The sequence below is a fragment of the Amborella trichopoda genome, chromosome 4, assembly GCF_054954075.1.
Source record: "Amborella trichopoda isolate Santa Cruz 75 chromosome 4, AtrichopodaSantaCruz75HAP2 v2.0, whole genome shotgun sequence".
Classification (NCBI taxonomy): domain Eukaryota; kingdom Viridiplantae; phylum Streptophyta; class Magnoliopsida; order Amborellales; family Amborellaceae; genus Amborella; species Amborella trichopoda.
This window is the reverse complement of record NC_142339.1, coordinates 56,545,094-56,558,542: the sequence shown is the minus strand read 5'-3', so window position 1 is coordinate 56,558,542 and position 13,449 is coordinate 56,545,094. Positions and strand designations below refer to the sequence as shown.

Genomic DNA, 13,449 nt, shown 5'->3' with positions numbered 1-13,449 from the left:
GAGTACCCAGTAACCTCTAAGTTGTCAGCTTGGAAGCACAACTTTTAATTTTTAGTTTTCTGAATATATCTGAGTATCTTTTTTACAGCTTGCCAATGAGTCATCCCAGGATTACTCTGAAATCTATTTACAAGATCATATGCATGACTCAAATCAGGTCTTGTACAGTACATGGCATAATTTATGCATCCTACAGCTTGAGCATATGGAATTCTTTCCATTTCTGCTTTGTCAATATCATTTAATTGACACATTTTCTTTGATAATTTCAAGCCTTTACAAACAGATGTATCTATGGGCTTGCAATTTTCCATCTTAAATATCTTTAAAATACTTTCTAAATAATTTTCTTGAGATAAACATAGAAGTCCTGAACTTATATCTCTTGTTATCTTAATGCTCAATACATATGAGGCTTCTCCCATATCTTTCATCTCAAAATGGAACTTAGCCATGATTTTGTATGGTTAATCATGCCAATATCATTACCGGTTATCAATATGTCATCCACATATAATGACAATATAACAAAATTGTTCCCATTATTCCAGGCATATACACAATGGTCTAACCTATTGGCTATATAACCAATTTTAGTGATTGCATTATGAAAAGTAAAGTACCATTGCCTAGAAGGCTGTTTTAGACCATATAAAGATTTTTTAAGTTTATATATTTTGTCTTCTTGCCTTTTAATTGCATATCCTTCTGGTTGTTTCATGTATATATCTTAGTTTAATTCTTCATCCATCCGAAATAATTCTATATCATCATATGTAACTAATGCAAGGGTGATCATAATAGATGAAAATTTTGCTATTGGAGAATAAGTTTCTACATAATCTATGCCCTCCTTTTGGGTAAATCCTTTAGCTACCAACGTAGCTTTCTACTTATCACTGGATCCATTTGCATTAAGTTTTTTGTTTAGGACCCATTTGCAACCGATGGCTTTTCTATCTTTAGGGAGGTCAACCAACTCCCAGACTTGATTTCTTTTAATATAATCAAGTTCATCATCCATGGCTTAAGTCCACTCAGCTGAGTCATGTAAATTAATAGCTTCACTGTTGCTATGAGGTTCATCTATTGTATCATCACTCATTGAAGAGTAATTATCTTCATTAATAAATACATAAAATTCTTCTAAAGTCGTAGGTGAGGCTCTAGTTCTTTTAGGCCTATCTAGTATACTTGATTTAATTGAATCATTCTCACCAAATATAGAGGGAGTCTGAGAAACAGGGTCTTCCAAACTATTATCTTTATCAATTTCATGTAAGTCAATAGGCTTATTTAAAATATTTTTATCATCTATATTTTCTAAGAAATGAGCATCACGACTCTCTACTAATGATCTAGTATCATGGTTATAAAATCTATACCCTTTAGAATTTTCTGAATAGCCTATAAAAGAGTATTTAATAATTTTACTTTATAATTTATCTCTATTTTGTGGTGGTATAAGCACATGTGCCCAAGAACCCCAAACTTTCAAGATAGTAAGGTCAAGTTTCCTACCTGTCCACAATTTATATGGGGTCAAGTCTATAGATTTAGTTGGAACACGATTAATGATATATATTGCAGTGTTGAGAGCCTCACCAAAAAAATGAGGTGATAAATTTAAATAGCTCATCATGGACCTAACCATGTCTATTAGAGTTTTATTTCTGCTTTCAGCTACACCATTTTGTTGTGGTGTATATGGCATAGTTGTTTGGTGAATTATACCATGCTCCTTATAAAATTCAGAAAATAAGGTGGAGTAATATTCACCTCCTTTATTTGTTCAAAGAATTTTAATATGTCTACCTAACTGATTTTCTACATCAGCTTTATATTCTTTAAATGTTTCTAATGCATCTGATTTTTTACTAATTAGGTATACATATCCATAACGTAAATAATCGTCTATAAATATTATGAAATATTTCATACCTCTAAGTGTTTTCACTTTTAATAGGCTACATATATCAGAGTGAACAATACTAAGTAGTTCACTAGACATTTTCCCTTTAAGGAAATGCTTTTTAGTTAATATACCAGAAATACATGGCTCGCATGGTTTGAACACAATTTCTCTTAAATAGAGAAGCAAACCTCTTTTAACCGTTTGATTCATTTTATCTTTATTTATATGTTCTAATCTTAAGTGCCATAAATATGGATCATCTATACACAAAAGCATCAAAAAAAGGTAACAAAGTAGCTAGGACTACTACATATTCACTCAATATGATACAAATGCTACAAATGCCCCTTAAGTAAGCTCATCTTCAAAACCGCAAGAGCTTCAACTAAAATCTAAGCTTTTATTCTCACAATACTTTGAAAAACCAATAATGATTTAAAAAAAAGTAAGGGCCTATATCCCCACTGAACTACCTAAAAAAACAAAAAGCCCATCATTGAAACCCCCTAAAGGCTATAAGGAACTTACAAACCTTCATTCCAATTATGACCCTGCTCTCTCCTCAAAGCAGACTCCTCTTCCTGCTTCATCATCCCACAGCCCCAAAAAGCACAAACTCCCAACACCACACCATAACTCTTCATTATGAAGATTTGTGTTTGAACATTAAGGCCTCGTTTGGATCCTAAGATAAACAAAACGTGGTTTTGTATAACCATGTTATCCCAAAAAAAAACACGTTTGGCACTTTTTTTATATATGTTTTTGCAAAAGATGGCCAAAAAAACAACGATAAAACCAAAAAAAAATTGAGTTATCCAAAACATTGTTTTGTGCAAGCATGAAAGAGGGAACACGACAATACTATTTTCATACACTTGGGCTGCTCACTTTATTAAATACAATTAATTATATCAAAACATCCACACAAATTAAAGAAAAAAACCACCTCAAATTTTAAGTTTTAGAGAGAGAAAGTATCTTAAACTTTTAAAAAGAAAAACTATATCAAAATTTAGCGAGAAACTACTAAAAAACTTTAAAGAGAGAAACTATCTCCAATTTTTTAAGGAGAAAAACTATATCAAATTTCAAGTTTTAGAGAAAGTATCTTAAAATTTTAGAGAGGGAAACCATATCACATTTTAGAGAGAGAAAGTACTTAAAAAATTTAGAGAGAGAACCCTTCTCATAAATTTTAGAGAGAGAAATTATATCAAATTATAAATTTTAGATGAATAAAATATCTTAAAATTTTAGAGATGTAACTATATCAATTTTAATTTTTAGAAAGAGAAAGTATTTTAAAACTTTAGAGAGCAACTAATCAAATTTTAGAGAGAGAAATTATTTGTAAATTTTTATAGAGAGAAACTATCTCAAAATTTTTAGAAAGTGAAAGTATCTAAAATTTTAAGTTTTAGATAGAGAAAGTATCTCAAAACTTAAGAGAAATAAACTATATCAACTTTTAGAGAGAGAAACTACATAAAATTTTTAGAGAGATATTATCTCAAATTTCAAGTTTTAGAGAGAAAATAAATCTTAAAATTTTAGAGCAAAAACTATATCAAATTTTAGAGAGAAATTACATGAAATTTTTAGAGAGGAAAACTATCTCAAATTTCAAGTTTTTTAGAGAAAGTATTGTAAAATTTTAGATAGTGAAACTATACCAAATTTGAGAGGAAGAAACTACCTACATTTTTTTTTAGAGAGACAAATATTTGAAAATTTTTAATGAGAGAAACTATCTCAAAATCTTAAGTTTAAAAAGGGGAAAGTATCTTAAAATTTTTGAGATGTAAACTATATCAAATTTTAGAGAGAGAGAGAGTATCTAAATTTATTTAGGGAGGGTAACTATCTCAAAGATTTTAGAGAGAGAAATTATCTTAAATTTCAAATTTTAGAGAGAGAAAGTACCTTAAAATTTTAGAGAGAGAAAATACCTAAATTTTTAGAGAGAAAAACTATCTCAAAATTTTTAAAGGGAATTTATCTCAAATTTCAAATTTAAGAGAGAGTATCTTAAAAACTTTAGAGAGAGAAACGACTTAAATTTTTTTTAGAGAGTAATTATCTTAAAAAATTTAGGGAGTAACTATCTCAAATTTTAAGTTTTAGAGAGAGAAACGACATCAAAATTTAGAGAGAGAAACAACATAAAACTTTTTAGAGAGAGAACTATCAATAAAATTTTAGAGAGAGAAATTATATCAAATTTGAAGTTTTAGAGAGGGCATCATAAAACTTTAGAGAATGAAACTGTATCAAGTTTTAGTGAGAGAGAAATTACTTAAAAAAATTAGAGAGATAAATTATCTCAAAATTTATAAAGAAATTTTTTCAAATTTTAAGTTTTAGTGAGGAAAAGTATTTTAAAGTTTAATGAGAGAAACTATATCAAATTTTCGTTTCTATCTCAAAAAAATTAGAAAGAAATTTTCACCTATCTGAAATTTCCAATTTTTAGATAGAGAAACTATCTCAATATATTTGTTGAGAAGTTTTGACAGTTTTCTCTCTAAAATTATTGAGACAGTTTTTCTCTTAAAAAATTTTGGTAGTCTCTCTAAAATTTGTTATAGTTTCTCCATCTAAAAGTTTGATACAAATTTTTTTAATGGAAATTTTTTTTATATGTATTGTTGCATACCAAATATGGGTCAGACAGTTTTTATATGAAAATAATTTGCACGAAAATGTTTCGTACCTACCAAATGTGTCCTAAATGGTGTAAACCCAAGTTACGCCAAATAGATGACCCAAACAAGGGATTTTGTATAACCTAAGTATTATCTACCAGCTATCCAAACAATTATTTCTCAATAACCAATTTGGTATAACCAGGGTTTGCATAACCATGTTATGATCCAAAACAAGATTTTGTTTACCCTAGGATCCAAACGAGCCCTAAAAGGCTTGGTAGGCACACCAAGCACAGTGTGGTCTGTAGCTTTAACCACCATAGCAAAATCCTGAACATCACCCATCTCATCTCATTTCTGTTGGTGTTTGCTATTGCTTAAAATACAAGAGATTAAACTGTTCTGTAATAGACATTTATATGATCAAAACTAATGAGGATCAATTTGTAAATATAATCAGAGAAGGTATTTAAAGGAGCACTCGTGCATGAACTGCAGAGAAATATTCAATTCAAATTGGGATGGCACAAATTCAGACTCCCAAGTAATAAAAAACTTAACTTCCATAATACAAAAGTTAAACATTCTAGAAAATAAATAAATAAATTTGGGCAATTTAAACTTTCATCATATTCCAAAATAATTAAGCCACAACTCCAGCTAGGTGCAAATCGAATCAAAAGAAGAGAACGAAATAGCTCACTTGATAAGTGAAACATTTGATTCCGCAAGTTAGAAAGTACATTACAAAGATGCCCCAATCCATTAGGGTCCACTCAGGCATGTTGATAATGGTGGAGCTTGTACAGGAAAACTTTCCCTCCACTGTTTCCGACTGCCATAAAACCCCCACCCGGACTGAAGTCCAGGCAGCTCGGAAAGTGTAAAGTACTATTTGGAGCAGGCCAATTTGAAAACACACTCAAAGATGGAACATGAACAAGTTTCAAGCCATTCTTCTTCATCTTTGAACAAATAGCCAAAACCCTAGAATCACAGTTAAATTTCAAAACATCCGCCCTTGTTGTTAAATTGGTTATAGCCTTTAATGGCTTTCTCTTGCCTCCAAGAAAGTCTTCTCTATCATAAACATTCACAATTCCGCTATCTGAACCAGCAGCAAACAACTTACTATTTGGAGAAGCACTAATAGCAGTTCCATTAACACATCCCTCATCAACACCCTTATGGAAACACCTCCTCATTCTGAGATCCCAATGGTAAATATGCCCATCACCACCTGTGCTCAAGAGCTGCCTCCCATCATCAGCAAAGGCCAAAGCATGAGAAGTCCCATTCATTTTCAGTGTCCCTATCAACTGCTTTGTTTTCGATGAAACCAAGAGAATGTAGCCTTCACGACCCAAAAACGCAATGGTGCTTGAATCAGGTGAGATTTCAAAGTTTTCTAGGCTCCTTTCCTCTCTACCTATCAAAGGACCTATCTTATCTAGCTTTGCATTCACGATGTCCAAGCTGTAAAAGAACTTCCTTCTTCCAGATATTATTGCCTGTGATCCATCAGGCAAGAAACCTGCCTTTCGGATTGGACAATCTTCTATAAATATGCTTTGTATCTTAGGGTTTCTTTTCCCATCAATTTGAAAGAACCTCACTCTTCTATCTAATCCAGCAGTGAGTAACAGTTGGGCATTTCTATGGAACTCGACCGAATGGATGGGGGCATTTGATGGGTCCTCAGCATTTGCATTACTAAGCCTTGAAAACTCAAGAATTCCAGGCAATAGCTTTGTTCCATCCTTCACCACAAGATCTTCACTTGTCCTTAAAATATCATTATCTTCCTCAGAGTAACCTTGTGCCACCTCAAACCCCTCATCATCTTCATCATCAGAATCTTCACCATGGCTCAGTTTCATTCTACCAAGTTGAGCCCACTCAGTTCCAGGATTCAGTTTTGTGTGCTGAGACCTCAACCTTGAAACATAATCAGCCCCCGAAATCACAATCTCATGGGCTTCTCTTCTCAATTTCCTCAGCCTACTTACTTTTGCTAAATCAATCTCTGTATTTGCTTCGGATTCGTCTGTCCAGGCAGGTTTTCTCTCTCCTTTTATTGGTTGGGCTTCCAAGATATCCTTAGGTACCAGATCATAAGCCTCTCGAGACTTGTCCATAATTAGAAAAGCTCCTGCTTCTTCCTTTGTATCTGTAATTTCCTCTTTTTCTTCATTTCCAAACTCCAGAGGAGCATAAAGGGATCCAAAGAGGAACTCCTCGAGCCTCTTGGCTTCATTCTTCTCCCGAAGACTTCTTTCCTCAGTTTTTCTTCTCTTCGCATTTTTCAAGCTACCCATATCAGTTTCGTACACATTTTCTTTTTCCTCACCATCTCTCACAGTTAAAGACCCATTTTCCTTCTCCACATTTGACCCACTTTCCTCCGCATTTCTTTTATCAGGACGATTTTTTGAGGAAACATTCTGGGAAATAAAACTCATTTTCACCACTGACTAGTGCTCCTGCAGTGCCTGCAATGTACACGAAATAATTAACAAAAAACTCAAAAACAAACCAACAAATAACAAAATACAGCCAGAGTATTTTAACATTCGAGAGCAATAACATTTACTATAATAATCTAAACTGCTTTTTATTCAATATCACATTCCAAATGAAGCGAAACATATCTAGCAGAAAGATCACCATCTGATTTACTTTTCACATTTCATATCAAAACTTAAGAGAAATATTTATCTTTAGTATATTAGAAATCTTAAGTGTTTAATAGACTTCCACCAGAAGGGGCATGATGATCACTTTTGAAGTTGGAGAATAATTTCTTTCAAGAATTCCAGAAAGTAAGGGTACTTTCTTCAATTATCCGAAATAAGACGCTGCCCCACAAAATCAGTCTTCGCAATATAGAATTCTTCCAATTCCTTGGAAAGTCCTTGACAGATCAGTTCCTCAGGAATAGGAACATAATCCGTAAAACAAGGTTCTAAAACTCATAAGTAGTCCATACTCCTTTCTCAGCAATTTCTTATGCGTTCATATACTCAAGTATATATTATAGTAACACTTGCAAATAGATAAATATAATCGTCGGCTTGATGTGCTGTCATGGTGGCGTGTTGTTCACATGTATCAGGGTCGGGGGTTCGAAGCCCAGCCTGACACTGTGGACAACCCCATCTCCCTCACACTCAAATATCTCTAAAAAAAATAAAGAAATATAATCAAGAATTGAGGCATAAATCTCCTTTCCGCAGCCATTTCTATTAATTTATCAATATTCGAGTATATGTACAAAAAGAAACACATAAAAAATATATATATATATATATATATATATATATATATACATTTACGTCAAAAATATCCAAAAGCTACTAAGGAGGAGCTCAAGAAAAAACTACTACAAAGATTTGAAGAAGAAGAGGAAGCCATGTCAACATCGACCCAGAATGAAGAAAACCATGAGCAAGAGAATGAAGACATGGATTACGGATTATCACAATAAGCCAAATAGGGGCGGAACGACTGCAGTCCACACAGCACACGAATCCCCAAAATAAGACAGAATAGCACCGTTTTCACTGAAGCCACCAGCCTGCCGACACCTTTTCACTGTAGCCACCAGCCTGTCTTTTCTGCCGACACCTTTTCACTGTAGCCACCAGCATGTCCTTTCTGCCGACACCTTTTCACTATAGCCACCAAATTAAAGAATCTTACGATTGGGCGGACTAGAAAGAACTTGAATCCGCTTCAAGATGGGAGGGCTATAAAAAGGACGAAGCCCCCAGCTCATGAGAGCATCCGAGAGTTTTTCTCCCTCAGTAATCTCTCTACACCTCTACAACTCTCTCTGTCTCTCTCTCTCTCTCTTTCTCTCTCTTCTATATCTCTCTAATCTCTCCGCAACTGTACTCTCTCTCTGTAACTCTATTCTCTAACTGCATATCTGGTGGTGTGTCATGCCAACCAGATCACTTTGAAAAGTGTCTGTAAGCTGAGTATACTATATGTGTGATTGTAACTGGGACTGACTACCCAGTTATTGCCCAGACGAGTGGAAGTTGTTTTCTAGTTTCTGCAAGTGTCATATGTAAGTTGTTTGTCTTCTTTCCCTTATGCAGTTTAAGATAGTTGTATGTATAAAATTCTGGCATGTTGTTTATGTGAATTGGTTTATAGTTAATGTATCTACTCCTTTACGTGTCTATTTTTTAATACTATTTGGGTTTGCAATATTGTTAAAATATCTCTGATTATTTCTATATTTTGATGTACCTTTACGTATAATTGCTCCTGCGCTGAATGGTATCAAAGCCAAGTAAATTACAGTGGTGACCTGTAGGCTAAGACTGTCTTAAGGACTAGTAAGACTAAGAAAGTTTTTTATTACAGAGAACTGATTGATACTAAAGTCGTCGTGACCCGAACTACCAAATAGGCCAGGAAGAGCCATGAAAGGTACAGGGACTGTTTCCGATTGACTCAGTAATCAACTTATTCTCTAAAATGGAAAACTTCCTTAGAACACTATCTAGTAGGTGAGCCTCTTTAGTACACGACGTATAAGAAATAGAGAAGAAGTAATCATAAATAATATAGAAAAACAAATTCAAAATTGGAATATCCCTAAAGTCCCAGCTTCTGATGTTTACAAGAAAGGGACATTTGAGTTTAAAACAGGATTTTCTATAAAAACTGTTCAAGAAAGTATTTCTGTTACTGATGAACAAAACAGTTTTCAGCTACTTTCTAATAGGATGATACAAGATCATAGAAACAAAGGATGTAAATATCTGCATATAGGACTTGTTCAAATAGCAATAAAACCACTCACTAGGATTGGTCTAAATAATTATGTTCTACTCTGTTTAAGAGACGAATGACATAATAAATTCTCAGATTCTCTTTTGGGAATAATTGAATCTTGCCTGTGTAATGGATCAATATATTTCAATTGTTTTACCAATTTTTTAGTAGCTTTAACTGATCCAATCTGCTGAAAGTTCTTAATCTAAATATAAAAACCCAAGGATTTGATATGGATCCAGGGTCTCAGAATATTGCTTTGGTCCATAGGATTTGTTATAAAGTCATGAATATTTTATATCCCAATGCATTACAGATGGATACTAAGGAACAAACAGTATTTTTTCAAATCAATATAGAAAAACACACACACACACACACACGCACACGCACACACGCGCACACGCGCACACACACGCGCACACGCGCACACACACACACACAAATTGATACATGAAAAAAGAGATACATGCATATCATTCACAAATTGATACATGAAAAAAGAGATACATGCATATCATTGTCGAGATAGGAAAAAACATACATAAATCAGGAAATGTATATACACACTATATTTTTACAGAAATTCAGCAGCATGACCCAAACATGTCCCAAGATCGCAGGTTTGTCACCTGATAACCGAGATGATTGTTGAACTATACCCTATACCAACAAAAGTAGGTACAACCCAAATGCTTGATCAGATAAACAATTAAAACACATTCTAGAGAAGTTGTCGCTCTTCTTAACAAGTATTTTAGAAAGGAACTGAACTCAACCAATAACCAAGACCATAATGATCGTCGTCTAGATAGAGACAGTAAGGTGCCGTTTGATAACTTTCACTGCAGCACTGCCATTGATTCTAGAATGCAGGTGAAAATTGGCAGCTTGAAAGCTGGAAACCCAGTTTGATAAAGTGTGGTGCTGGTAATTTCATTTGTTTGGCAATGGGAAAGCTGGAAACTGCCTGTAATATTGTTAATTATGTATTTCATAGATATGATGTGAGAAATGCAGTTCTTTGTAATAACATTTTGTAACTAAATAAGGTTCCTTCCATTCATCCAATATAATACCAAACATGTAAATACATTCTAGGAATACTTTTGTGCTTGGAGATTTCATAAATAGGTTCTTATTTCCATGTAAGCAACCACTGTTTTAAAAGGGTTTGCATGATTTTACAAAGCGAACTTAATTAATCACAAGTTTAGTATATTATTAACAATATATTGTTTAATTTCATATGATTACTTGTAATTAACTATCAAAAAATATAAGCACATCTACTTGTGAAAATGGCTTCTTCAACACAAATTTATAGGATATTAAAAGAGACATGAGATTACGAAATAAAATAAAATGATATGAATATGGCATTTGAAGCCCACACCATTTTCATTCCTAAATACTACGTTGGCTCCCTTACCCATGAACAAAGAAAGAATACTAACAAACTCATTCTTCATAAACTGAATGCAACAGAAGAATGTCAACCCATAGTATTGTTGTAAAATACCACTGATTTATAGCATGGCCAAATGACATAATTTGAATAAGTCTAGCCATACTGTCAGATACACTCGAAGCTTCTAAGCTCTTACGGATCAAATGAACATAAGTTAAGCCACAACCATATGCTGCGTCAACTACAGGCAAAAATATGCCTTTGAGTTAATTTGAAGCAAGCTTTCTAGCAATTTCAGCCATTCAAACCCAACTTCAAACAAAATAATGATCCAGATATCATAAAAGATATCAAAGGACAGTATGGATGCATCCAAGTAGTGATAAACATACAAACATGCCATACAGGAACATTCTCTAAACTTTTTTGGTGAGGAAGGTTGTTCAAAATGAGAGAGAGAGAGATCCTCCAATACTTTTTTGGAGAGGGAGGTTGTTCAAAGTGAGAGAGAGATCCTTCATTAGTGAGCAAGAAGAGAGACCGTCAGAATACCTTCTTTACCTCTTAACATTTCTCTCTTTTTTTTCTTTTTTTTACAATCTTTCAAAGAAAAAAACAATCTCTAAGCTTTCAACTTCATATTAGCAAATCAACCATAGTCTTTCTAAACTCCAACACTCTTCTCTTCATTCATCTATTTAAAAGATCCTGAATTTCTGTCTAACCCTCCCCTACAACAACGGTTCTCTTCAATTGTAAAAGTAAACAACTTCTTGAATTTCTCTCTCTATTGCAACAAAATCACATATCAATCCACAATCAACTAAGTCCTAGAGAGAAAAAACATATTACTGCCTCACCAGGATCTATTGACAAACAAGGTCTTTATCACTGTAACCAACTCTTCAATCAATCTAAAAATCCCATAAAATCAAAATTGATCCCAATGATTTCTCTCTATTAGAAGTTCAAATAACAGGCTTTTTTTTTTTCTCTATAATTGATCTTCTTGCAAACTTTGCCTTTGCTTAGCCTTTTCTCTCTTTATCTCTCGCTGCAAATGAAGAGAAATTTTGAGAGAGAATTGGAGATAGGAAAGATGTTGGAGTAGGTGAGGGTAGAGACTCTAGAGACAGAGAGAGGATGGAAGAAAAAGGACAGAGGAGAGAGAAAGGGAATAAAATTTTCATCCATTCCATTTTGAATAAAATTTTCATCCATTAATCCAGGAAATAAATCAGATTATACAAGAACATTCTCAGCTTTGTTGGGTACAGAACATCACCAAAAACCACCAAATAAACAGAGGAAATCCAACCCATAATAATAAGAAGAAGAAAATATTTATGGAGGGACAATAGCAAGATATGAAAGTTCCACACTGTAAACTGAAATTTCGTGGCTCCCATTTCAAGCCACAAAATATAGAACTAATGTAGCTCTCTAGAATCATCAATACATGAATATATATATCAAGGTTGCTGATTTTTTACATGCATTTGGGGCATCAAATATTATGAATCAATGAAATAATTCAGATTATCTTGTTCACTTGTGTATGAAAAGAAATGGAACAAGAAACCAGAAAACAGAATAAAATCCAGGAGATTTACAACAAACAAATATTAGTGGGAAAGCCCCAAGTATTTTTACAGAAAATTTACAACAGAGTAAAATAAGGAAAAGCCTAAATTCTTCTACAAGGTTCCCTAAAGAAAACCCCTGAGAGGATCCGAAAACCTAAAATAGAAAAAAAAAAAAAAAAAAAAAAAAAAAAAAAAAGAAGAAGAAGAAGAAAAGAAAAGAAAAGAAAACGAAGGAGGCTAATCTGAGTATAACTCACTGATTGAGAGGTTGCTGCTCTTGCTCGCTCTGGGGTTGCTCTTGCTCGCACAGGTTCCTCTAGCTCTTGCTCGCAGAGGGTGAGAGAGAACGAACGGAAAAATGCCCGTAAAACCCTAGTTTGCTCTGTCTCAAAAATTTTCGTTTCCTGAAACCCTACTCTTCTCTTAATTAAAAATGGCAAAAATGCCCCTAAATAATTTTAAAAACATAAATTTTAAATAAAAAATTTCTAATTAAAAATGAGGGGCATAACGGTTAAAAATAATTGGAATATTAGACTGACCTGTTTGGCACCGGAAGAGTGGAAACAGTATTTGCAAAACGAAAAAGGTGAGATTGTAATTTTGAAATACTTATATCATGAATTATAATATGTACTATTTTGAGCATAGATTTTTTGTAAAGGAATTACAAAGTGGTCATAATTACTCCTAAAATTAGATAACTTGGATGGCTTAGGATTTATGAGGAAGTTTGAAAAACTTTTTTCTTTTTTTTTTTCCAAACTTTGAGTCCGGTTAATGAACATTTACAACCACTTAATCTGAAATAAAAAAACAAAATATTTACGTGCTTTTCTTTGCATAAATACATACATGTTATTTAGTTAGTTTTCTTTCCAACCACATTCCAAACTTGATAAGTAATGAGTGAATGACAAGTGCCCACAAACCTAAGTCATTCTTTACATATAAAAGATTGTACGCACAGGATAAATCATAAATACATGATATCTACCTAGAGCATGCAATCTTCTTGAACATGTGATCGCATGAAGAAATGTCATGTACAACTATGATACTTGGCAATTCATTAAGTTGATCATTTTGACTCAA

General features: G+C 33.3%; 1 protein-coding gene across 2 annotated transcripts; it reads right to left on the bottom strand.

The window, feature by feature from the left end:
* Positions 1–5,172: 5,172 nt before the first annotated feature.
* LOC18422372 (Transducin/WD40 repeat-like superfamily protein) lies at positions 5,173–12,936 on the bottom strand. 2 transcript variants are annotated; one of them, XM_006827044.4, is made up of 3 exons: positions 12,897–12,936; positions 12,612–12,766; positions 5,173–7,058 (listed from the first exon to the last, which is right to left on the bottom strand). In XM_006827044.4, the coding sequence occupies exon 3, from the start codon at positions 7,026–7,028 to the stop codon at positions 5,343–5,345; it is 1,686 nt and encodes a 561-aa protein (XP_006827107.1). In that variant the 5' UTR covers positions 7,029–7,058; positions 12,612–12,766; positions 12,897–12,936; the 3' UTR covers positions 5,173–5,342. The 2 variants fall into 2 exon arrangements, with proteins under 2 accessions (XP_006827107.1, XP_088722020.1); XM_088865894.1 differs by having other exon boundaries at positions 12,612–12,758; positions 12,897–12,931.
* Between the last annotated feature and the right edge of the window lie 513 nt (positions 12,937–13,449).